The sequence below is a fragment of the Ovis canadensis genome, chromosome 2 (assembly GCF_042477335.2).
Source record: "Ovis canadensis isolate MfBH-ARS-UI-01 breed Bighorn chromosome 2, ARS-UI_OviCan_v2, whole genome shotgun sequence".
Taxonomy (NCBI): Eukaryota; Metazoa; Chordata; class Mammalia; order Artiodactyla; family Bovidae; genus Ovis; species Ovis canadensis.
In genome coordinates this window covers 9767813-9792680 of record NC_091246.1, presented here as the reverse complement: position 1 = coordinate 9792680, position 24868 = coordinate 9767813, and the positions used below count along the sequence as shown (strand labels likewise).

Genomic DNA, 24868 nt, shown 5'->3' with positions numbered 1-24868 from the left:
TGGGATTTGAACCCAGGCAGTCTGACTCAGTAGGGCTGCTGATTCTACCTGGTGGTCCCAGAATGAGGAGTTTGTGGGGAGGGAGCACACTGCTGCTTCTGGATGGGAACCAGGCGCCTATTCCCACACTTGTCTCTTCTTGGACAGAAACCGGCAATTACACTTGTGAATTCTGCGGAAAACAGTACAAGTACTACACGCCCTACCAGGAGCACGTGGCCTTACACGCCCCCATCAGTGAGTACCTTCTCTGCTTGGGGGAGGGGTGAGCCAACCACAGGCTGAGGCTCTGGAGTTTTGCCAGGGGAGGGCGAAAGCAAGGATAAACTTGTGCTGGGTGGGCCAGTCTCTCGGTATCCAGGTCTGACCTGGGGCCAGCTGCCTGCAGGGGCTGGAAAAGTCCCACCCTTAAGCCAGGAAAGCCTGAGACCTCCCCTGAAGGTCTCAGAGGCCTGGGGCCCACGGGGATCTGGGGTTAGGAAGGGTGGGCATCACTTGCCCGAGTCCCTCAGGGGCCGTGTCCTCACCTCTTCTTGTTTGTTGTTGTTGTTGCTAAGTCGTGTCCGACTCTTTGCAACCCCATGAACTGCAGCACGCATGCTTCCCTGTCCTTCACTTTCTCCCGGAGTTTGTTCACACTCATGTCCCTTGAGTCAGTGATGCCATCTTCTAAGCACCTGCACGTCATGTGGTTCCTGAGTCCCTACCCCTGAAGCCAGCACCTTCAGTCTGAACCAGTGCTGGGCCTAATGCAGGCTAGAGCATGGTTGGCTAGACGAGACAGCTTTGCCCTTGGAGGTAGGAAGGGTGAGAAGTCAGGAGTGCCAGGCCAGGCCTCAGAAGCCCCAGATATCAGTTCCAGTGGGGTCACAGGCTTGTGTGTGGTCTTGGGCAGGCTCCATCCTGCCTCTGGCCCCCAATCTCTCCCTCCTTCTCTGGCCTGGAAGAGAAAGGGTTTTAAGGACCCCTACCACAAGGACATCCTGGCCTTCCATTCCGACTTGCCAGCTTCCTTTCTGGGTGTCAGAGGTGCTATATCCTTAGATCCCCAAGTATATGAGCCCTCAGTTCTCAGCCAGAGTCCTAACAGGGCGGGGCTTAACCAGAATTGCAGGGCAGTTGGGGGGAATGTCTACGAGGTCTTTGGGAGTATCTCTGCCTTTATTTGTCCCAACAGAGCTGTGGGAATCTCCCTCCAGGGGTGGAAAGATTTAGGTTCAGGAAGGGGGAGGGATTATGCAAGGTCATCAGGGTTCAAGGTGTCTGGAGTGTGGGAGGCCCGACCCTCCTTGAGCCCTGATATTGGTACAGGGACCCTCCTTGAGCCCTGATATTGGTACAGAGACCCTCCTTGAGCCCTGATATTGGTACAGGGACCCTCCTTGAGCCCTGATATTGGTACAGGGACCCTCCTTGAGCCCTGATATTGGTACAGGCCCGTGACCCGCTCAGGGCCTTCAGGTGGTCAGGAAGAGATGTTCTGAGCCCCTGAAGGTGGTGGAGCCAGCTTCCCTAAGATTCTTGTCTTGCTTGGCCCCTGACTGCTGCATGACCTTTGAGTCTGTCACTTGCCTTCTCTGGGCTCAAGTTTCCCTCCTATGGGAGCTCTCAAGGTCTTTTCAGCCCAGGAGTCTGGGTTCAAGTCATCTCTTCCTTATGGAGACCTTCAGGCGGGTGTCTGCAGTGGCCCAACTAGAGGAACATGTCCCAACACCCATGCTAAGGATGTGTGGCTTACCTGGCAAGGTCCTGCGAGTGGGGGAGGGAGGACCCAGTTTCTGCCTGGTGGGCACTGACCCATCCATTTTGCCCATTCGTGTTGCTGCTGCTGAGGCATTAGGGCTGTGGCTTGAGCGCCATCACTCAGAGCCTTCAGAGGTCCCTGCTTTCCATGGGCGGGGAAAGGGTCCACTGCCCGTGGACGCCTGCTTACCCGTGCTCTCCAGGGTGTACTTACAGTTACTCACCCAAAGTGCACTCACGGTGCTGTTAGTCACACAGCCAGCCTGCCGCTTGGGTTTCAGCCTTTGGAGGAAACTTTCAGTGCTGTTTCTCCTCTCTTTCCCCCAAATGACTCTTGGAGCAAGTTGAATAAGATCATGGAGTTAATAGGAAGAAGGACTTGGCTTTGAGCCCTGACAAGCGACCTCCAGGCCCATGCTTGTAACTGTGAAGTTCTCCTGCATCACGTGTCAGGTGGTACAATGGGAACGGGTACCTCATCTGTCCCCTGATTCTTTTCCCCCTAACATCCAGGTACTTCTCTCCTGAAGGGCTGTCCTCTCTTTCTCCGTTCCTCATTTTGTTCTGTCCATTGTGGACTCTCTTTGTCTTTCTGCATCTGTTTGTTGAATGCATCTCTTTATTGCTGAAGTCTAGAGACTCTGGGATCATCTGTGTTTAAAATACAGAGTGAGAGATTTAGGCTGAATGCGACAGAGGACTGATTCTTAAAGCTGACCAAGAAGTAGCCCTCCCGTGGCCTTTGGATCTAGCGATTTGAATGTCCATAGGTTTTGTGTGGAATTGGGGGCTGTACTTGATGGCTTCATCCAGGGTAACCAGGGCCAGGCCTTGAGAGCCCCTGGGCCTGGTGAGGGCATCCAGAGGGACATAGGCTGACTGTGGGTGGAAGAAGATTCATACATGTTGTTGTTATATCAGTTTTTTTCTTTTTTTTTTAATTGATAGCAATATTCTGTTGCATGAAAATACCAGTTTGTTTAGCCATTTGCTTGTTCATTTGAGTTGTTTCCAGCTTTAGACTATTACGAATAAAGCTGCTATGGAAATGGTTGTACCAGGCTTTCTGTGGACATATGTGTTCATTTCTCCTGGATAAATTCCAATGAGTAGAATTGACAGGTCATAGGGGAGAGCGTGTTTACCTTTTTAAAAACTGACAAACCATTTCCCAAGATGACTATAGCACCTTAGACTCCCACCAGCCACGAATGGGAGTTCCACTTGCTACGAATTCTTGCCAACATTTGGTGGTAGGAAGCAATTTAATTTGAGCTAGTCTTGTGAGTGTGTAGTGGTATTTCACTGTGGTGGTAATTTGTGCTTTCTTGATGACTAATGATGTTGAGCGCTTTTTCCTTTGCTTGTTGGCCATTTGTGTATTTTACTTTGGGAACTGTTGCAGTCTTTTGACCATTTTTTTGGTTGGGTTGTTTTTATTGTTAAATTGTGCCAGTTCTTTTTTTTTTTTTGCCATGCCACACACTCCATGGCATGTGAGATCTTAGTTCCCCTGAGGGATTGAACCCATGCCCCCTGCATTGGAAGCTGGGAGTCTTAACTATTGGACCAGCAAGGAGGTCCCTAGGAGCTCTTTATATATTCTAGATCCAGGTTCTTTATCATATATATATATATATATATATATATATATATATATATATATATGTATGTATGTATGTGTATTTTGTTGTTCCGTCACTCAGTTGTGTCTGAGTCTGTGACCCATGGACTGCAGCATGCCAGGTTTCCCTGCCCTTCACCATCTCCTGGAACTTGCTCAAACTCATGTCCATTGGGTCAGTGATGCCATCCAACCATCTCATCCTCTGTCATCTTCTCCTCCCACCTTCAATCTTTCCCAGCATCAGGGTCTTTTCCAATGAGTCAGTTCTTTGCATCAGGTGGCCAGAGTATTGGAGTTTCAGTTTCAGCATCAGTCCTTCCAATGAACATTCAGGACTGATCTCCTTTAGAATGGACTGGTTGGATCTCCTTGCAGTCCAAGGGACTCTCAAGAGTCTTCTCCAACACCACAGTACAAAAGCATCAATTCTTTGGCTCTCAGCCTTCTTTATGTTCCAGCTCTCAAACATCCATACATGACTACTGGAAAAGCTGAAGCTTTGAATATATATATAAAATGAACATTTTCTGTTAGTCTTCGGTGTGACTGTTGATTTTCATTCAGTATCTTTTGATGAGCAGCTGTTTTTCATTTTTAACGATCTAATTTATCAAATTTTTACTAGTGTTTTCTCAGTTCTACTCAGGATATCCTTGTCTACCTTGGTAGTGAAGATATTCTCCTTTATTATATTTTAGAAGCTTTCTACTATCAACTTCTGCATTTTAGTCTCTGATCCATTTCAAATTAATTTTTGTGCATGATGAGAAGTGTGATTTGAGATTCACTTTGTACCATATGGATACCTGGTTATTTCAACACCATTTGTTGAAAAGATTGTCCTTTATATATTACAAAGCATTGGGACCTTTGCTGAAAATCAGTTGAATTCATGAGTAAGTGTGAGTTTATTTCTGTTCCATTGAGCTGTTTGCCTATGTTTATGCTAACATGGTCTTATTTACTCTAAGTCTTAAATCAGGCGTTTCCAGTTTTTCAACTTTGTGTATTTTTAAGAAACAAGGAACTTTGCCTTGCAATATAAATATTAGTCTTCTTGCCAATTGCTACAACAAAATTACATCTTGGATTTTGTTTAGGATTACACTGAATCTATGGGCAAAGATGGGGAGAATAGACCTCATAATATTTGATCTTCCAATTCATGTACATAGTATGTCTCTTCATTGGTTTAGGTCTGTTTAAATTCCTCTTAGCAATAATTTATATTTTCAGAGTAGAGGTCTTGCACATATTTCCTTAAATTATATCTAAGTTTTCTACGGTTTTTTTCTGTGCTACTGTGTTTTTTTTATTTTTAGTTTTTGTTGCTATTACATACAAACAATTAATTTTTATGTATTGAATTTGTATCCTACAATTTTGTTAACTTCACCTATTAGTTCCGTTAGCTTTTTTGTAAATTTCTTGAAATTTTTCTTGTACATACTCATGTCATCTACTAATAAAGACTGCTTTATATCCTTTTTTCTAATCTGTATTCCTTTTATCTTTCCTATTGTGCTGATTAGGACCTCCCAGTTAGATGCTGAATAAATGAAATGAGTGGATGGTTCCTAATCATAGGGTTCAGGTTTTCATCATTAAATTTGATCATTTTCATCATTAAGCATTGTATTAGCTGAAATAGGTTTTCATTGATGCCTCTTTATCTGTTGAGAAAGTTGCCTTCTATTTCTAGTTTATGAAAGTTTTTGTCATAAATTGGTGTAACGTGTTTTTTCTACATCTGTTGAGCTGATCCTATGATTCTTATCTTTTATTCTGATAATGTGGTGAATTACATGGATTGATTTTTTTTTAAGTTATCGTGCCTGTTCTTTATTAAAATACATTGATTATCAGAAAACCGAAAATGAACCAAAAAACATTACAGAATTGGAATGATTCTTCTCCAGAAGAATGACTTCTTTTTTTAAGCTTCTTTTTCTTGGAAAGGCGTCTAAATTACTTTGAGACCTAGGGTAGTTTATGGAGTTAATCTGTTATCAAGCATGTGTTTTCTGATTACTTCTGTCTAAAATTCCCTAGGGTTTTACCTGGGCTTTTAATATCATTTCCAAAACTGACCCTTCAACAGTGGGAAACTGCAGTCCTAGGGTTAGGAGGGTGCCCCAGATTCAGTCATTGGTCCATTAATCATGGTCATAATCAAGAAAATAAATATTTCTGGTGTTTTTAAGATACCAGAAGTATTAATATGTCATCATCCAATAAAGTACCTTATTTAAAGTAAATAATTAGTCCTGTGTATGCATCCGTGAAACCATCACCACAATCAAGATAGTGGACATGCCCATCACCCCCAGAAGTTTCCTCATGCCCTTTATGATCCCTCACTCACTCTCCTCTCTTTCTGGGCGAGCGCTGCTCCGCTTCCTGTTACTACACATTAGTTCATGCATGTTCTGCGGTGGTGGTTTAGTCACTCAGTCGTGTCCAACTCTTGCAACCCCGTGGGTATTGCCTGTCCATGGAATTTTTCCAGGCAAGAATACTGGAGTGGTTGCCAGTTCCTTCCAGGGGATCTTCCCGACCCCTTGCCTCTCACGTCTCCTGCATTGCAGGCAGATGCTTTTACCCGCAGAGCCACCAGGGAAGAAGGCCCATAACATTTTCTAGAATCTTGCAAATATGGAACCTTATCTACTACGTGCGGTGGGGTCTGGCTTCTTTTGTTTAAAAGATTCATCCATATTTAAATGTGTCAGTAGTTCATCCCTTTTGATTGAGGAATAGTAGTGCTCCATTGTCTACATACGGAGACCACATTTCCTTCATCTGTTTACTTATGGATTGACACTTAGCTTGTTTCCAGTTTGGAGCTAATATAATTAAAGCTGCTGTGAATGTGTCTTACTATGGACAAATGCTTTCATTTCTCTTGTATAAGTACCTAGTCTGGATCATATGATATGTGTCTGTTTAATTTTTAAGAAACAGTCAGACACTATGCCATTTTGGCGTTTCAACCAGCAGTGTTTTTACTTTTCTTGTAATCAGTTCAGTGCAGTATCTCAGTCATGTCCAACTGTGACCCTGTGGACTGCAGCACGCTGGGCTTCCCTGTCCATCACCAACTCCCAGAGCTTGCTCAAACTCATGTCCATTGAGTCGGTGATGCCATCCAACCATCTCATCTTATCATTCTTGTAATGTCGTTGTCTAGATTGGGTTTTAGAGTAATGCTGGCCTCATAAAGTGAGTTGGGAAGAGTGTCCCCTGAGTATAGTGTCAATTAGGTTAAGTTGGTTAATAATGTTGTTCAAATCTCTTATTTTGGCACTTCCTGTGTGTCTTTTGGGCACTTCCTGCACGTCAGGGAATGAGCCCTGGTTGGGCCAAACTGGCAGAGTCCCTCCCTCACAGAACATACAGGATAATGGGGAAAAAGACATTGGTTGAAAGATCACACCAAAGGAGAGGGGACTGAAAGATACATGACCAAGTAGGGCATCAGGGAGGGCTTCCGACAGAAGTGATGTTTAGGTGGAGCTATGTAGGACCTGAAGTAGTGATCCAGGCAGAAATGAGGGAAGAACATTCTAGGCACAGGGAACGGCATGAGCAAAGGCCATGAAGCTTGGAAGATTGAGGGGGCAGGAGGTGGGCAGGCCCCAGGCCAAAGCAAGCAGGTGTTGCCCTAGGGTTCATTGTAGCAAGTGTTTCTGGGTGTCCTGAGCTCCCTGCCACAGGGAAGCAGGGACGCTCATGCATGGATGCCAGGATTTTGACAGCAGGATCGAAGACCGTGAGATCCGATCCAGAGGGTCTCCTAGAAACCATTTTGCGTTTGGAGATGAGGCCGGAGAGAGGAAGCAGTGTGCTCTGCTCTTTGCTCAAGAATTCTCTGTCCCTTGCGCAAAGGTGCCCAGAGTATGTGTTAGTGCCTAAGGGGACCACGTGGTCTTGCACAAAGGCTTCTGTGGGAAGCTGGCAGCATTGGGCCCCATCCCATCCTGGCCGTGACTTTCTATGTGGCCGTAGACTTATTAACCATTCTGGGCCTTGATTTCTTTAATCCTAAAAAAATACCATTAGTACCTATTTACATTTGAAGAATAGTTTATTCAAGGTGCTTCTGTGACTTGTGTGGATTCCTGTAAAACCCCCATGAGGTCGGTAATGCAGAAATGGGTGTCCCGCTTTTATCGACAGAGTTGAGTTGGGGAAACTGAGGCCAAGACCATGGAGGCCAGAGATGACTGACCTGGAATTTAGAGGCGGGCTGGGCTCACAGCACACTCAGTGCTGGTTCCATTACAGCGAATCACGAGTTGTGGTCCCCAAACTGTGCTTCAGGGAGATGGGGGAGAAATCAGAGATGGGACACTGGACATCTCCCTCAAGCTTTGGTGTGTAGATTTATTCCATGGCCAAAAAAAAAAAGAAAATTGGAAAGTGTGAGATGAGCCGCCTTCTGGTTGGATTCAGGGCCTTCAAGTTCCTTTTCTCTGGAAGGAAAGGAGAGGGAAAGAGAGGACCTATGTAGGTATCCTTCCCCACTTGCCCCTTTCCAGGTCCTGATTGAGAAAGTAAGAATCCAGAACGTGGGGCAGGGACTTGGGGAGAGAGTAGTGGAGGACAACCGTGTTCTCTGCAGTCTGAGCGTGGGGGGTTTCTTTCCAAGTTCAGGGGGGCAGATGAGTTCTTGCTTAGGGGTCATGACTGAAGGACTCTGCACCCACAGCTCTTGGCATCTGGCCACTGCTGTGGTGGGAAGGCAGTGACTCCTCAAAGGGACGGGGGGCAGCCTGAGTCCTGTGAGCCCACCTCAGGGCCTGTGCGACCTTGAACCCAGCCCTGCCTCCTGCTTCTCCGGGCCTGCGCTTCCCCTTCGGCCAGGGATGGGCAGAAGTGGAGGAACAGAGCACGCCCATTTGCTCTTTGGCAGTGAAAGTGGCAAGCACAGCAGCTGTGCCCAGGATAGGCGCTGCCCTGGGAGCAGGGGTAAGGAGGCCTTGGCAGGCTACAGGGCAGGGTCCTTCTCAGGTCCCAGCCAGGCTCTGTGGCAAGATGGTGCCCTCAAGATGTTTCCACTGCTCTGGGTCCTGTGAGCCCCAGAGCTTGACTGACTCTGTCAGTACCAGAGAGGTCCCTTCTCTAGCCATCTGATCCACTCTCACCCTCAGCAGAGAGTTGCAGGGACCAAAGCCACTGCCTCCCCTCTTGGTTTGAAGGTGGCACTGTGGTCGCGATCGTGGCTTGCCAGCACTAGTAACCATGTCTCTGGACCATGTGAAGGAGGCAGACTGCTGCCACCTGAGACCGCCAGAGCTGGAGACCACCTGAGGATCAGGACCCCCACACACACCCCTGCTCTCAGTAAGCCCAGCTTCTGCAGAGGATGCAGGCCAGGGAGATAGGGGATCTGGGCATCGGTGACACAAGCTGCCCTTGACACCGCCAAGGAGCTGTTGCACTTACTTAGGCATCGGTCGTCGGGTTGAGCGCTGTCCCCTGAGAGCACCCGCCCCAGGCAGTGTCCAGGAGCACCACCAGCCCCTTCCCCTGAGGCCACGGGGGACAGCCACCCCCTGCTCGTCCCTTCCCCGAGCCCCGCCCCGCCCTGCCCCAGCCGACCGGCCCTGCTAACCCCTGCCTCCCTGTTGTCTGCTTTGTCTTCTGAGCCAGCCTGCCTTAGGAAGAAAAGAGGCTTAGGGACCTATGTTTTAGAAAGTGCATTTGACCCTGGGTTGACTCATCCATGTCCCAAGCATGGGTCCCAGGGTGAGTTCTTAGACACTCAGAGCCTGGACTGTTCAAGGGTTATGGGTGACCCACCCTGTGGACTGGTCAGTGGCCTCCAGGTAATGGTGAGTGTGAGCTGGAGATCAGGTTTCACTCAGGGAGAAGCCAGAGAAGGTTCTAGACTCTCAGACTTTCTTTGAGCTCCAGGTGGTAGCCAGAGAGGCGTTTCGACCCTCAAACGTAGGTGTCTGTGGCCCAGCTCCAAGGGTCCTCGGCAACTGAGAGCGTGACCCTCTCAGGTACCGCCCCCGGGTGGGAGCCACCGGACGATCCAGACACAGGCTCTGAGTGTTCGCATCCAGAGGTCTCCCCGTCTCCACGCTTCGTGGCAGCGAAGACCCAGACGAACCAGTCGGGGAAAAAGGCTCCGGCCTCCGTGGTCCGATGCTCCACCCTCTTACACCGCACCCCTCCAGCCACCCAAACCCAGACGTTCCGCACTCCAAACTCGGGATCTCCAGCAAGCAAGGCAACCGCAGGTACCAACGGCCTCTGTTTCCTTCATGTTCCTTCTGCTCCCTGCTCCTCTTTCCTGGCCTGCCACAGCTGTGCCTGCGGTCATTGTTCCCTTGCAAGAGCGAGGGTGGAGGGCCCGTGGCTCTCTGGGACGGATCTGGGTCCCTGCTCTGCCTCCTGCTGGCTCTGTGATTCTAACGAGCCATCTAGCCTCTCTGAGTCTGGGTTTCCTTACCCTAAGTCAGAGGGTTGTACAAGATGGTTTGCAGACTAATTTTTTTAAGCAGGAGAGTGTTTTTTCATAAGTTATGGCCTACAAGGTTTTAAATTTTTTTTAATTATTTGCTAACGTTTGAACGTTAGGTGTTCTTGTGAAACTTGACTTCTCGCTGACATGGAAAAGTCAGATCTGGCAGTCCCGGGCTCACTTTCCTGCAGGGCAGCCAATTGCCTTGAGGCTGAGTCACAGAGCGCATGCTCTCCAGTTTTCCACAGTCCCCACTGCTCCCTCCCGCCTCCCCAGCACAGTGGCCACGCGGCAGGCACCATTTCTCATTGTGATCACGCTGTTGTCTGTCTCGCATCCCACCCAGTTCATCCATTTACGTCACCTGCCTGGAACCCCCTGGCATGAGTTTGCACCTCCTCCCCCATCTTTCAGAAAACCCAGTCGAAAGACTCATTTCTCTGAAGAACTGTTCTGCGTGAGGAAAAGCGGTTGACCGGGAGCTCTGTTCTCCTGGCCTCTCTCTCTACCGGGTACTACTCGTGAAACCCCTCTCCGAACCATAGCCTCACAGGAAGCCAATGGATGTCTGCTCTGGTATTGTCTGAGTCTATGCAGGAAGGGCCCAGATTGCAGAAGGGTGAGCAGGCAGTGAATGGCGCACCCCAACCATTTCTTAGCAGTCATCAGGGAAAACTGCGGAGACACACTGTGTGCTGAGAACCAGCTAACCGAGAATCCTGATTGATGCCTGGATGGAAGGAGCCTTGGGCCGCCTGCCTAGATATGTGGGATGTAGGGTGGAGTGGTGACATAGTCCTCCTGGGACTACGGGCCTTTCAGGTGTCTTCAGGAGGCCCAAAGTCACCCCTGAAATGTACAAGCAAGTAAATGGAGAACTCGCTTACATGAGTCAGGAGGCTGAACTGGAGACAGCCAAGGAATGAGCTGTGCTGCTTTATTCTGGTTCAGAGGGCTAATCAGGAGCAAGGATGTGGTTCTTAAAAATGTACATCTCCACACTTCCAGGCAGGTTCTTTACCACTAGTGCCACCTGGGGAGTCGCCCCACCCCCCCCACCAGCAAATTTTGAAGCTATGCTTATGTGCTTACATCTCCCTAAAGGAGAGTAAGTAATCAGCCTGAAGGTTTTCAGGTACTGTGTAGAGAAGAGCTGGGGTTTGACAGCAGTAGTCATAAATGAGTTAAACAGGCTGGTCATCACAGACTTACTAGTGGTAGATACCAGCTCAGCTAAGGATCATGGCTTTCATATCTTGCTTTTACTCTTGACCTTGTGGCTGGGAGTTTTTGTACCTGCAATTTCTCCAGAGAACTGCCTATAGGGTTTGTGTGGTTTGTGGCAGCTCTTGGAACCCAGTGTCACTATAGAAGCTTCCAGCGAGCCGTGGGGCTTGCCTCTGGCTGCCTTTACGTGACATACAAGACTTGCGGTGGGTGTCACACCTGGGTTACCAGCTGCACAGGACATGAGCTACAGCCCAGCATGTTGAAGCTAAAAGTGACCACTGCAACTCTCATGCTAGAACAAGACAGGCGGCCCCTCCCATGCATGTGTGTGTACCTGCGTGGGGATGTCCCCTGCAAAGGCACTCAGTGGTTTCCAGGCAGAGGTACCTATAGCAGGAATAGCTGATCAAAATCTGCATTACCAGCTGAGTCATAGGAGATTGATTATAATAGTTTGTAACCTCAGTTGTGCTAAATTCTACCAATATATTGGTCAGACTGCATAAAAATCCTCCACAGATGGGTAACCATTCCCTGCATACATGAGAAGGTGGAGAAAGGAGTCACTCCCCTGGCCCAGACCTTTTTAAAGAGGAAGGCTCTGTCCCAGAAATGAAATCTCCTTATTCTGCCATTGTCAGGGGTTAGGAACGTAGCCCCAGGAAATTGACAGCCTCACTTTCTCTGGGTTCTCACCTGTAAAATGGGAGTGACAACGTGGATCTCACCGAGCTCTTGGGGAGTGAAGGGGGACCATGAACATAGAGCATGTGGCTCATAGCAGGTGCTTCATAAATAAGAGTCCCTCCCCTTTTCCCTAAAGAATTGAGGGGCTTTCTTTGCCAGTTTACAGATGGTATCTTGAAGCGGGCAGGTGTGTAGCTCTCAGCCCAGGCATTTTACAGACACATTTGGAAGAGAGGGTCTTGCCTATGATGTTCTTGACAGCCTCTGCAAAAAGGAAGCTGCATCAGAGGGCATTGTCAGGGTCAGGCACAGGGGAATTGAGCGGGGCCTGTAGGAGCCATCTCTGGCTTTCTTTCCCATCACCCCAGTGCTTGTCTGGAACACTGGCCTCCGACAGTCTGAGCACTTGCCTTCCTGGTATCGGGCAGCCTGGGGACAATGACACTTCCCAAAGTGGGTTCCCAGGATCACCATTTTTGAGAGATACTAAGAAATCTCTTATTTCTACTTTTTTCCTTTATTTATTTATTTTTTTTGGCTGCATATGGGATCTTAGTTCCCCGACCAGGGGTTGAACCCATGCTCCCTGCATTGGAAGCAAAGACTCCTAGCAATTAGACCACCAGGAAGGTCCCTCATTTTTTTTAAATGGGCTTCAGTTGCCAATTATGTTTGAGAAGGTTGGGTTAGACAGAGCTAGACGGGTCTCTCTCCAGTCGAACTTCTCAGAGCCTTTGCTGTCCTCACCCGAGTTGTTGGTCAGATGCTTGTCCCAAACTGACTTGCTCCCAGAAGCCTGTGCCCCCTGGCGCCTCCAGCATCCCCGATGTGCCCCGATTCGGTGCCTCCTGCGGGTGGGGGATGGGTGTGAGTTGCTGTTCGCCACCTGGTTGGGCCCTCTCTTGACTCCAGCATTCACAGGGAGTTACGGGAGCCTTCCAGGAAGGCGCCCCTTGTCCGTGGGGACACCCCAGAAATCAGTCGGGAAGCCAGTCCCTTTCCTGGGTGAACCCTGATCAGACAGGCCTCACCTGGTCGCTGGCCTCCCCGGTTTGGAGCTGCCCCGGCTCTGCCTGTCACGACTCCTCTGCCACCCAGGGCCCCCAACAGCCATCGGGCCCTCCTGCTCTGCCTGAGCCACCGCCAGAAAGCAGTCTGCCACCCTCCCCGCTCTCTGGTGGGTCCACATCACTTAGATGTCACCTGTGACTCCCCAGCGGCCAGAGACGGGAGACCCTGGCCCATTCGCCATCTGCTCCATCAGCGTTACCTCGTGTGTGTGCCTACATCCCACATACACCCCACGGTGCCTGGACCTCCACCCACCCTGGGCACTACTGGGGGGTCTCCTGGGGTTCCGAGGCAGTGTCAGGCAATTCAGGTGAGCCTGAGAAGCTGGAAGTATGTGGTTTGGGGTTCTAAAGCCCCTCACTGTGCTGGTTCCCAAGCATAAGGCCTCAGGCACTCACCCAGCCCAGGGGCTGGGGCAGGTCCCACATCCCTGGCTTCCCAGCCGCCCCCTCTCTGGCATGCCCCTTCTCTGGACCTGGTACTGACCAGTCACTGTGGTTTTTTTTTTTCTTGCTCTCTCCCCTCCCCCACCCAGCAGAAAGCGCTTTCAGTCGGAGGGTAGAAGGCAAAGCACAAAACCACTTTGAAGAGACGAATAGCAGTTCCCAAAACTCCAGCGGTGAGTTGGTGAGCGGTGTGCCCTGGGACCGCCGTCCTGAGCTCTGGAGTCTTTGCGATCTGTGCTGGGCTAGGGTGTTGGGAGGAGGCAGGGGGCAGAGAAATAGGCGGCCAGGGTCAGGCAGAAGTGGAGGGTCCCTTTCTTCCAGGCACGTCCCTCTAGGTCCCAGGAGCATCTTGGGGACTATGGCCCCTCTTTGTCTTTCCGTGGAGAGAGAAACTCCCCTGTCTCCACAGCCTGTGACATATTGACTCGGATGGCCCCCTCTGAGCCATTGCTGTGTTTATAGGGTGAGCGTTGCAGCCACTTTTTCCCTAGGAGAAGCAAAGTGGGTGCAGTAGACAGGCTGTGGCCTAAGAGCCAGAGGCCCCATGTTCTGGTCCCTCTGGACCTGGGACCATGCAAAGGTTCCCTTCTAGCCCTCACCAGCCAAGTAGGTGTGCTCGAGGTTCCTGGTGGTGTTTTGGCGCCCCCTGGTGGCTGCCTCTTGCCAGACCCTGACAGAGCCTTAGCACCTTAGAACCGAGCGACCGTAAGGCCACTGTCCCCAGACAGACCTGGGGCCAGCCTGGCGGAGCCATGAGCGATCACAATCAGCTTCTGTCCGAAAAAGGCACAGCAGGCTGGTCTGCACAGTGCCAGCCAAGGCAGAGTATGAAAAGGATTCTATTCTGATACTTCCTTTACACTAAGGTAAGGCATCGCTCCCTTTCTTGCTCAAAGTTTTCACTCCCCAGATTAGTTATTGGCCTGTGTTCAGCTGAGCACAGGCCCTTCTGAGCCCTGGCTGGGTGTGGACAAGTGATGAACGCGACTTGACCGTGAGTCAGGGGCTTTATGAAAGACACAGGAGCCCAGGCCTGCACATGAAGTCTTCCTCACAGTTACTAGAGCTCCAGCTGAGGCTTGACCCCAGCTCCACCATCAACAAGCTGGTGGCTTGAGCTCGCCCCTCGTTTCTCCTCTGCTGTAGAGTGGAAATAGCACACACGTCCCTGTGGTGGGGGATCATTCAGTGGGGTCCCTGCAGAGATACACATCCACATGGTAGGCTGTTTGGGGGTGTGTGGCGGGGGGTTAAGTAAACCAAGAGATTTCATGAGTCAGTGCCCGAGGCAGGCAGTGAGGTGTGCCTTGGGAGCCCCGAGAATGTGGACGCAGTCCTTTAAATTAGAATATCAGCTGTTCCAAACTGCTTCATCCTTCTGAAAACTGTAATGCCTGTCCGAAAGGTGGGCCTTAAAGAGATGGAGTGACTGGTCCAGGCCTTACAGGGATGAGCAGCAGAGCCGGGACCAAAACCCCAGTCTCCTGCGAGCCTTTGCTGTCAGCCAGCCAGGCTATAGCCGCTGCCTCTCCTTCAATCAGAGTCCATGTTCAGAATTGGGACGCTCCTGCTGGCAGCCACCGTTTACTGAGCGCTTACTGTGTGCCTGGCACCTGTTCAGAGCTGTATGTGTCTCACCTGTTTCCACCCTTGCCACACAGCCAGCGAGGGTCAGTGTTACTGTTATCCCTGCTTCTCGGATGAGGAAATCGAGGCTCAGGAGAGATCGATTGTCGCCCCGGGCCCCTAGCTTGTAAGTGGTGAAGCCAGGATTCCCTGGGATAGTCTGTCTGCCCCATTCTGCTGTCCCCTGCCCGTGAGGCTCACCTGACGATACAGAGAGGCATGGGGAGCTGCCAGCAGACAGATGGCAGGATGGAGACACACGAAGGGAAAGCTCGGCACTCCCTTGGCTGCCCTGGTGTTTGGTATCAAACACGTCCACCCCGGGTTCCCAGACCTAGCAGCCGCCCCAGCTCCCTGTCCTGAGACGGGCAGCCTCATGTGGGTGTTTCCTCATGGTGTTTTGGGCTCCCTGGGTGAGAGCTGTCCTGGAAGGATGGCCCTGCCCGATCTCGCCCTGCCCATGCCCAGTCCCACCCCAGAAGCCCGCCTCCCCCTTCTCTGAGAGCCCATCTGGCCCAGTGCTGCCCAAGACCAGAAATCGTGACAGTCAGCCCCGAGCACCAGAGCTGGAAGAGACTTAGCTAAACTGTTTCTCTTTTGCAGAAACTGCAAGTCCCCTGATTTCCAACCCTTTCCCTCTCCTACAGAGTAAGTGAGGGTCCCGTCGGGGGGCTGGAGAGGGCCAGACAGGGCAGGGAGTGAACTCAGCCCGCCACACACTCCGGACCCCTCCCAGGCAGACCCAGCAGCTGGTGGAAGCAGGGGGCGGCCCAGCCCAGGTGGGTGGAGGAGTGTGGACAGCCTGCCTCTGCCACCCCCAGCCCTGCAGAAACAAGGCCTCCCCTTCCTGCCCACGGGGCTGGCCCCACAACGCCGTTCTCGAGCCCCACCTCCACCGTCCTCCTGCTCTTTGCCTTACTTGTCTTTGCTCTCTTCTCTCTTCCTTCCGCGCCCCGGTGCCCGGCACGCAGAGATGAAAAGATAACAGGCCCTGCACACGAGCTCCTGTTTTTATACGCACTCATCATTCCCACCGTCCCGCCCTCTCCCCTCCTCTTCCCTGTCTCATGCCTGCTTCTCTGGCTTTTCACTGTTTCTCTGCTTCTCACCCTTTATCTCGTCCCTTCCCTCCTCTGTCCTTCCCTCCACGTCCATCATCTTGTCTTTGGTTCATTCATACCTTTATCCGGTCGTCCGCTCAGCAGACTGAGCCATCTGTGTGCCTCCCCCAGCCGAGAGAGAGAGGTCGGCTGTGGAACCGAGAAGATGCGGTCTCTGCCCTGTGTCGTCCCCAACGCCCAGAACAGTGCCTGGCACACAGTGAGCCCTCGATAAATGCCCTGTGGCTGCACCCGATGGTCTGTTACCTGCCATCTTCCTCTCTCCATCGCTCCTTCCTCCCCAGCCTCTCCCCCACTAGCTAGTGCCAGGGAAGCCCCGAGGGCACCGCCCCCTGTGTGTCTGGGTGCCCAGCTCCAGAGCTGCCCACGGCCCCGCAGAAAGGCGCTGGGGTTCGTGCAGCCCTTCAGACAGCCGCTCTGTTTCTCCCCGCAGAGCCCTACACGTGCGGCGCCTGTGGGATCCAGTTCCAGTTCTACAACAACCTGCTGGAGCACATGCAGTCTCATGCGGGTAAGGACCGTGCGGCCCCCATCCCCTCCCTTCCTCCCAGATCCTGCAAGGGGCAGGGCCAGCCTGGGGCCACGCCCCCAGGTGACAGTCACAGGACCTGGGAGCCCCGGTCAGTCCTTTGTAACCCAGGGTAGTGTGGAGCTGAAGAAGCTTCCAGAAGCTGTGGCTTCTGCCTGGAGCCTGCATAGGCGATGAACAGGACAGAGATGTGGAGGTGTGTGGTTTGAGGTCCAGGGGAGCGGAGGTGGGGAGGGCAGTGGAGAAGCTCAGCCCAGAGCAGCCTGGGGTGAACCCTGTCTCTTTCAGGGGAAAACCCTGTCGCACGAAGCAGCTGTCGTCAAACCTGAGGCTGCCTCAGTCACTAGGAGGGCTGGTGGAAGCACGGGTTTCTAGGCTCCTCCCTAAACTTCAGACTCATGGGTCTAAGGTGGGGCCCGGACTTGCATTATTGACAGGCCCTCACGCCACACACCCCTGGCTTGTCCAGGAGCCATGCTTTGAGAACCGCTGCTATAGAGGTAAAGAATCTGCCTGCAATGCAGGAGACCTAGGTTCAATCCCTGGGTCGGGAAGATCCCCTGGAGAAGGAAATGGCAATTCTCTCCAATACTCTTGTCTGATACAGTCCATGGGGTTGCAAAGAGTCGGACATGGCTGATCAACTTTTACTTTCACTTCAGTGGCAAAGCTAGGAGTCTGCTATCTGGACAATCTGTTTATCAGCTGTTTCTCCATCTGCCCAGCTTACAGTGTCAGCTCCCTCACTAGACCATCCAGCCTCCAATTTTAGGTTTTTATCATAGTAGCACTGAGTTTTGATCTAGTCAGGGAGACACTAACAGGTAAGTCCCAAATTCTCCATGGTTTGATATAACCACTTACTATCTCAGCCCTAGCACAGCCTGATGCAGGTGACCTTCCACGTGGCCACTCGGGGACCCAGACTCCTTCCTTTGTATGTCTCCATCCTCCTCTGGGTCACGGAGTCCTCTTTTTCTGACTGGCGGGCAGAGAGGGGGCACCCTTGCCTCTTTATCCTTTAGATCACAAATGACACACAGATGCTCCAGTTCCAGGGGAATTGTGGGAAGCTGCTCAGGGGCAGCCCGACACTCCGCGGAGGGAAACGGGAATGTGAGGGAAGCAGCTCGCTGACCCCACCACCCCTCCTTCAGGGTCACGGGAGGTGATGTGAGAAAAGCACCTGGTGGTGGTTCAGTATAGGCCAAATAGAAGCTGACCAGGAAAAAGGTACGACGTAGAGATGCGGTGTTTTTAAGCTGCTGTTATATCTTCTGTCGCTGTTATTGTTAGTTATTGTCTCTCTTAGGGCTTCCCTGAGTGGGAAAGTGGGAGGAGAACCTGCTAGTGGTAAAGAACCCGCCTGCCAGTTCAGGAGACGGAGGAGACACAAGTTCGATCCCTGGGCTGGGAAGATCCCCTGGAGGAGGGCATGGCAACCCACTCCAGTATCCTTGCCTGGAAAATCCCCGTGGACAGGGGAGCCTAGTGGGCCACAGTCTGCAGGGTTGCAAAGAGTCTGACACGACTTAGCACACACGCTCGTCTCGCTTAGGTTTATAAATCTTCCGTATCATCTTCCAGGCTGGGCCTGACTAGCGCAGTGTTACAGGGCTAGATGCTCTTTAGACAGGCACTGTCCTGTCAGTGTGACCTCTCTTCATTTGTTCACTTACTCAGCATATATTTGTTGGGTACCTGCTATATGGTTCAGTTCAGTTCAGTAGCTCAGTCGTGTCCAACTCTGCGACCCCATGAACCGAAGCACGCCAGGCCTCCCTGTCCATCACCAACTCCCGGAGTTTACTCAAACTCATGCCCATTGAGTCAGTGATGCCATCCAACCATCTCATCCTCTGTCGTCCACTTCTCCTCCCGCCTTCAACCTTTCCCAGCATCAGGGTCTTTTTCAAATGAGTCAGCTCTTCACATCAGGTGGCCAAAGTATTGGAGTTTCAACTTCAACGTCAGTCCTTCTAATGAATATTCAGGACTTGTTTCTTTTAGGATGGGCTGGTTAGATCTCTTTTCAGAGCATCTAGCATCTGCTATGGGCTTCCCTGGTGGCTCAGAGGTTAAAGCATCTGCGTGGAACGCGGGAGACCCGGGTTCAATCCCTGGGTCAGAAAGATCCCCTGGAGAAGGAAATGGTAACCCACTCCAGTACTCTTGCCTGGAGAATCCCATGGAGGGAGGAGCCTGATAGGCTACAGTCCGTGGGGTCACATCTGCTATACACTAGGTACCAATTCGTATGATTTTAGGTGGAGAGGGGAGATTATTTATTTCTATGGGTGTTGATGGGTTAGTCGCCTAGTCGTGTCCGACTGTTTGCGACCCCACGAACTGTAGCTCTTCAGGCTCCTCTATCCATGGGATTCTCCAGGCAAGAATCTGGAGTGGATTGCCAGTCCCTTCTCCAGAGGATCTTCCTGACCCAGGGATCGAACCCAGGTCTCCTGTGTTGCAGGCAGATTCTTTACCATCTGAGCTACAGGGAAGATCTCATTTATTTCTATTGTAGTCATCAAATCAGTGCAAAGCAGGACTGGCTTCCATGACGTGAGTTCCAGTTCTCTCTAACCCAAGGGTCTCCATACCACGTACCGAGCAGGAGACTTTGTCCTCCTCTCTTGAGACTCCATCTCTAAAAGAAGGGCTCACAGATCTCAGCTTCCCTCTTCACACCAAGGTTCCATCTCCGCATGTCTCTCACCTCCAGCTTGCCTTTGCCATCAGCCATCCTGCAGCAGGGAGGGCCTTCACAGCGTTTAGACTTGACCCTGGGCAACCAGTGGCCAAAATTGGAAGGCTGCTGGGGACCCCTGCCTGAGCACAGCATTTGGGTCCCTTGGGCTCGAGACCCCCATGACCCAGCCCCTGCTCACTCCTCCCCTGAGGCCCTCTGCCCCGCTGCCACCTCTGGAATGTGCTTAGTCACTCAGTCCTGTCTGACTGTTTGTGACGCTTTGTGTTATAGCCCGCCAGGCTCCTCTGTCCATGAGTGGGCTCCCACTTCGTCCTCCTGGGGATCAGCCCTAATCAGGGATTGAACCTGCGTCTCCTGCATCTCTTGCACTGTCGGCGGATTCTTTACCGCTAAGCCACCTGGGAAGCCCGCCACCTCTGGAAGCTGAGCTCTAATTAGGGAAGAGTCTGGGTGCCAGGGCTTCTCTGACCCTCAGGCAGTTGGGCGGAGGCCATTAACATGCAAATCAAGGATGCGCCTGTGGGGCCCCGCCTCCCCCAGGCATCCCAACGTGTTTTCCCCAAGAAGAGCTTTGGGCTGCTTTGTTCTGGTTCAGTGCCAGCAGAGAATGCCTTGCCAGCAATCCAGTGCAAAGCCAGGCTGAAGCCCAGCCAGGCTGAGTCGGGATTAAAGGATTGACTCCATAGAGAGAAATTAAGCATCATGATCTGTGCAGTTCACAGTGCTGCTGATAAGGGGGATCAACCTTGAATAACACCAATCTCATTAAGAGGCTGCTGAATGGCATAGAGTAATTCCCGCTAATAAACTTCCTTTCTGTGTGGTAGGAAAACCTGCCTGGTCCCTGGTGACAGTTTAGGAGCAGGGTTTGTCAGCAGTGATACTGAAGGTAGCTAACACTTAGCGAGCAATTACTGTGTGTTGGGCCTGGTTATAGCATCCAGGCTCCTCAGTAAGCTGGCTAGCATTATCATCCCCATTATACAGATGAGGAGACTGAGGCTCAGAGAACATAATCGCTGGCCCAGAGTTGCATGACTCATTAATCCCTAACATCATTTGAGTTCTTACATATTAGCTCATTTGATCTTCAGAAGTCCCTCTGAGTTAAGTGTTCCAGTTAGCTCTCCTTTATAGAAGATAGAAGCGCATATTGTGGGCAGGAAAGTATCAATTAAAAAATATTTATCAGGGACTTGCCTAGTGGCCAAGTGGTTTAGAATCCATAATTCCACTTCTGAGGATGCAAGTTTGATCCCTGATTTGGGAACTAAGATCCCCCATGCTGTTCAGCACTGCAAAAAAAAAAAAAAAAAAAAGCACAATTTATCAATAAGAAAATTGTTAGCCATGTCCAACAGTTAATGATTTAAATAATGATACAATATTTAATAAGCATAAGCTATTCCCATAATGTTTTGCCTCCAGAATGCAATAGGTCATTCCCTCAACTGCTATCAGAAGGGGAAATGCTCTGATTTTTAAAATTTTTCCAACTTGCAGTGCTGTATTGCTTGTTTGTGTTTAGAAGTGAGCATTATGCAGCTCGTTTTAGTATGCTATTGCTATGTTGTTTATTTTTTTTGTTCTTTTCATAGAATGTGTGAATTATAAAATAAAGTGACTAAGTAACTTGCCCAAGGTGCTGCAACCACTGAATCAGACTATGATTCTGACCCTCTCGTGAACTCAACAGGCAGGTGCCCTCTTCAGCAGGGTGGTTGGGGTGGAGGATTAGGGATGGGGGAAGCCTCTCAGAGGTCATCCCTTCTAGCCTCTTTTCAGCTAAGTATGGCCTGGGCACTTTCCTAGGAGGCAAATATATTGGCACCTCAGAGTGGTAGGATGTGGGAATGGCCACAGTGAACTTCTGGTCCCTTTGAGGGATTACCTAATCACCTTTCTGGGTGTCAGTCTTCTCATCTGTAAAGTGGGTTCATTACCATTCTCCACAGCCTGGGTGAGGGTTCTGGAGATGATGCATGTAAAATATTGAGGACTGTGGCACATTCTAAAATAAGACCAAATAATACAAGTTTTTCCTTTTCCATCCGCTGCTGGAAACAACTGCTTTCTCCTTCCGGCAACTGGTGCCTCCCTGGGAGACATTCTTTATTCCAGCTTTGCATCCAGTCCTTTGCAGACATGTATATCTGTTCGTGTGTGAACATGTGTATCTGTGATACATGGGAATGTGAAAGTGAAGTCGCTCAGTCGTGTCCGACTCTTAGCGACTCCATGGACTGCAGCCTACCAGGCTCCTCCGTCCATGGGATTTTCCAGGCAAGAGTACTGGAGTGGGTTGCCATTTCCTTCTCCAGGGGATCTTATAGCCACACTGAATAAACCTTGTTTCCAGCTCAAGCTATAAATCAGACCACTCACAGAGCATTTACTGAGTGCCTCACCCATTCAGCAGCATTATCTATGAGATAAGGAGAAAAAAGGTTTTTATTAATCAACCAAGGCAATGGCACCCCTCTCCAGTACTCTTGCCTGGAAAATCCCATGGACGGAGGAGCTTGGTGGGCTGCAGCCCATGGGGCCGCTAAGAGTCAGACGCGACTGAGCGACTTCACTTTCACTTTTCACTTTCATACATTGGAGAAAGGAATGGCAACCCATTCCAGTGTTCTTGCCTGGAGAATCCCAGGCACAGGGGAGCCTGGTGGGCTGCCGTCTCTGGCGTTGCACAGAGTTGGACGACTGAAGCGACTTAGCAGCAGCAGCAGCAGACATCATTATCAAATTTGAGGTTGAGTAATACAGGCTTCCCTGGTGGCTGTAAAGCGTCTGCCTGCAATGCAGGAGACCTGGGTTTGATCCCTGGGTCGGGAAGATCCCCTGGAGAAGGAAATGGTAACCCACTCCAGTACTCTTGCTTGGAGAATCCCAAGAACGGAGGTTCCTGGTGGGCTACAGTCCATGGGGTCTCTAAGAGTCGGACACGACTGAGTGACTTCACTTTCACTTTCAATCCCGATTCCAAGACTTGCAGAAAGGCAGAGAATGAGGGAACCACCCTGCAACCATAATCTCACTACTCAAGGCTAACCACTGTTCCTCTTTTAATGGTTTCTTTTAAGCCTATTTTAATATCAGATTTATAATTTACATAAATTAAGATTCACCAATTTTAAGAGTTCTGATGGTAGGTTTTGATGAACGTTTAGTCATTTAACCGCCATCGTAAGCAGAATGTATAATGTGACCATTGACCCACAGAGTTCCCTTTGCAGCAGGCCCCTTCCCCAGACCCCCCTGCTGGCACCCTGTCTGCTTGCTTTTGTTATAGTTTTGGGAATTTTGTGTGCGTGCATTCATTGTTGCTTAAGTCATGTCTGACTCTGTTGAACCCTATGGACTGTATAGCCTGCCAGGCTCCTCTGTCCATGGGGTTCTCCAAGGAAGAATACTGGAATGGATTGCCATTTCCTCTTCCAGGGTAATCTTCCTGACCCAGGGATTGAACCTGTGTCTCCTGAGTCTTCTGCATTCCCAGGCAGGTTCTTTACCACTAGTGCCATCTGGGAAGCCTGCAATTTTGTATAAATAGATTATGTATTTAGTCTCTTGTGTCTGACTTAGGTGTCTGACTTCTTTCACTTAGCATACTTTTGAGACTCATTTATATTCTATGATACTAGTCTTTTAATTTCTGAGTACTATTTTATTGTCTGAATATACCACAGTTTGTTTACCCATTCCCAGGCTTCCCTGGTAGCTCAGAGGTTAAAGCGTCTGCCTACAGTGCAGGAGACCTGAGTTTGATCCCTGGGTCGGAAAGATCCCCTGGAGAAGGAAATGGCAACCCACTCCAGTACTCTTGCCTGGAGAATCCCATGGATGGAGGAGCCTGGTGGGCTACAGTCCACAGGGTCGCAAAGAGTTGGACACGACTGAGCGACCTCACTTCACTTCACTTCCCCCAATTGATGGACTTCTACGCTGTCTCCAGTTTGGAGCTATTATGAATAAAGCTGCTGTGAATGTCCAAGAGCAAGTCCCTATGAAGACATGCTTTTAACTACTACATAGATGCCTAGGAGTGGAAATTCTGGGTCATACAGTCAGTCTGCAGTTAACCTTTTGAAGAGCTGCCCCTGTTTACTAAAGTGTCTGCACCATTTTCACATTCCCACCAACAGTGTATGAGGGGTCCAACTTCTCCACATCCTTGATAACACTTGTTATTACCTGACTGGTTATAGCCATTCTAATGCATTAAGTCAGGGTTCCCCAACCTCTAGCATCTAATGCCTGGTGATCTGAGGTGGAACTGATGTATATAATAATAATAATAGAAATAAAGTGCACAGTAAATGCAATGTGCTTGAATCATCCTGAAACCATGCCCCCACCCCAGTCCATGGAAAAATTGTCTTCTGTGAAACTGATCCCTGGTGCCAAAAAGCGTAGGGACTGCTACATTACGTGCGGGGTTTCCCCAGTGGCTCAGTGGTAAAGAATCTGCCTGCATTGCAGGAGCGAAGGAGATGTGGGTTCAATCCCTGGGTCGAGAAGATCCCCGGAGGAGGGCATGGCAACCCATTCCAGTATTCTTGCCTGGAGAATCCTGTAGGCTACAATCCATAGGGTCACAAAGAGTCAGACATGACTGAAGCGACTTAACACACACACACACACACACACATTAACTGATATCTCATTGTTATTTTAATCTGTGTATTATTGTAGTTGTTCAGTCACTCAGTCGTGTGTGACTCTTTGCGACTCCATGGACTGCAACACACCAGGCTTCCCTGCCATTCACCATCTCCCAGAGCTTGTCAAACTCACGTGCATTGAGTCGGTGATGCCATCCAACCATCTCATCCTCTGTCGTCGTCTTCTCCTCCTGTCTTCAATCTTTCCCAGCACTGGGGTCTTTTCTAATGAGTAGGCTCTTCACATCAGGTGGCCAAAGTATTGGAGCCTCTAATGAACTGAAGCTTCCACTTTCATTCTAGTCCTTCCAGTGAATATTCTGGATTGCTTTTCTTTAGGATTGACTAGTTTGAGCGCCTTGCAGTCCAGGGGACTCTCAAGAGTCTTCTCTAACACCACAATTCAGAAACACCAGTTCTTTGGTGCTCAACCTTCTTTATGGTCCCACTCTCACATCCATACATGAGTACTGGAAAAATTATAGCTTTGACTATAGGGATCTTTGATGGTAAAGTAATATCTCCACTTTTTAATATGCTGTCTAGGTTTGTCATAGCTTTTCTTCCAAGGAGCAGGCATCCTGTAACTTCATGGCTGCAGTTACCATCTGCAGTGATTTTGGAGCCCAAGAAAATAAAGTCTGTCACTGTTTCCATTGTTTCCCCATCTATTTGCCTTGAAGTCATGGGACCAGATGCCATGATCTTAGTTTTTTGAATGATGAGTTTTAAGCCAGCTTTTTCACTCTCTTCTTTTACCTCCATGAAGAGGCTCTTTAGTTCCTCTTTGCTTTCTGCCATAAGGGTGATATCATCTGCATATCTGAGGTTATTGATATTTCTCCCTGCAATCTTGATTCCAGTTTGTGCTTCATCCAGCCCAGCATTTCACATGCTATATTCTGCATATAAGTTAAATAAGCAGGGTGACAG

General features: G+C 50.1%; 1 protein-coding gene across 40 annotated transcripts in view; it reads left to right on the top strand.

Annotated features, from left to right (window-relative positions):
* The window catches only part of ZNF618 (zinc finger protein 618), a 203978-nt gene that overhangs the window by 165011 nt on the left and 14099 nt on the right, over positions 1 to 24868 (top strand). For 10 of the 40 annotated variants that reach the window (XM_069575319.1, XM_069575310.1, XM_069575335.1 and 7 more), the window contains 5 exons: positions 148 to 237; positions 9382 to 9621; positions 13372 to 13452; positions 15509 to 15553; positions 16460 to 16537. In XM_069575319.1, coding sequence (XP_069431420.1) covers positions 148 to 237; positions 9382 to 9621; positions 13372 to 13452; positions 15509 to 15553; positions 16460 to 16537 — 534 coding nt within the window. Of the gene's footprint in view, positions 1 to 147; positions 238 to 9381; positions 9622 to 13368; positions 13453 to 15508; positions 15554 to 16459; positions 16538 to 24868 lie in introns of all 40 variants that reach the window. The other 30 variants (XM_069575317.1, XM_069575309.1, XM_069575334.1 and 27 more) reach the window with 5 other exon arrangements.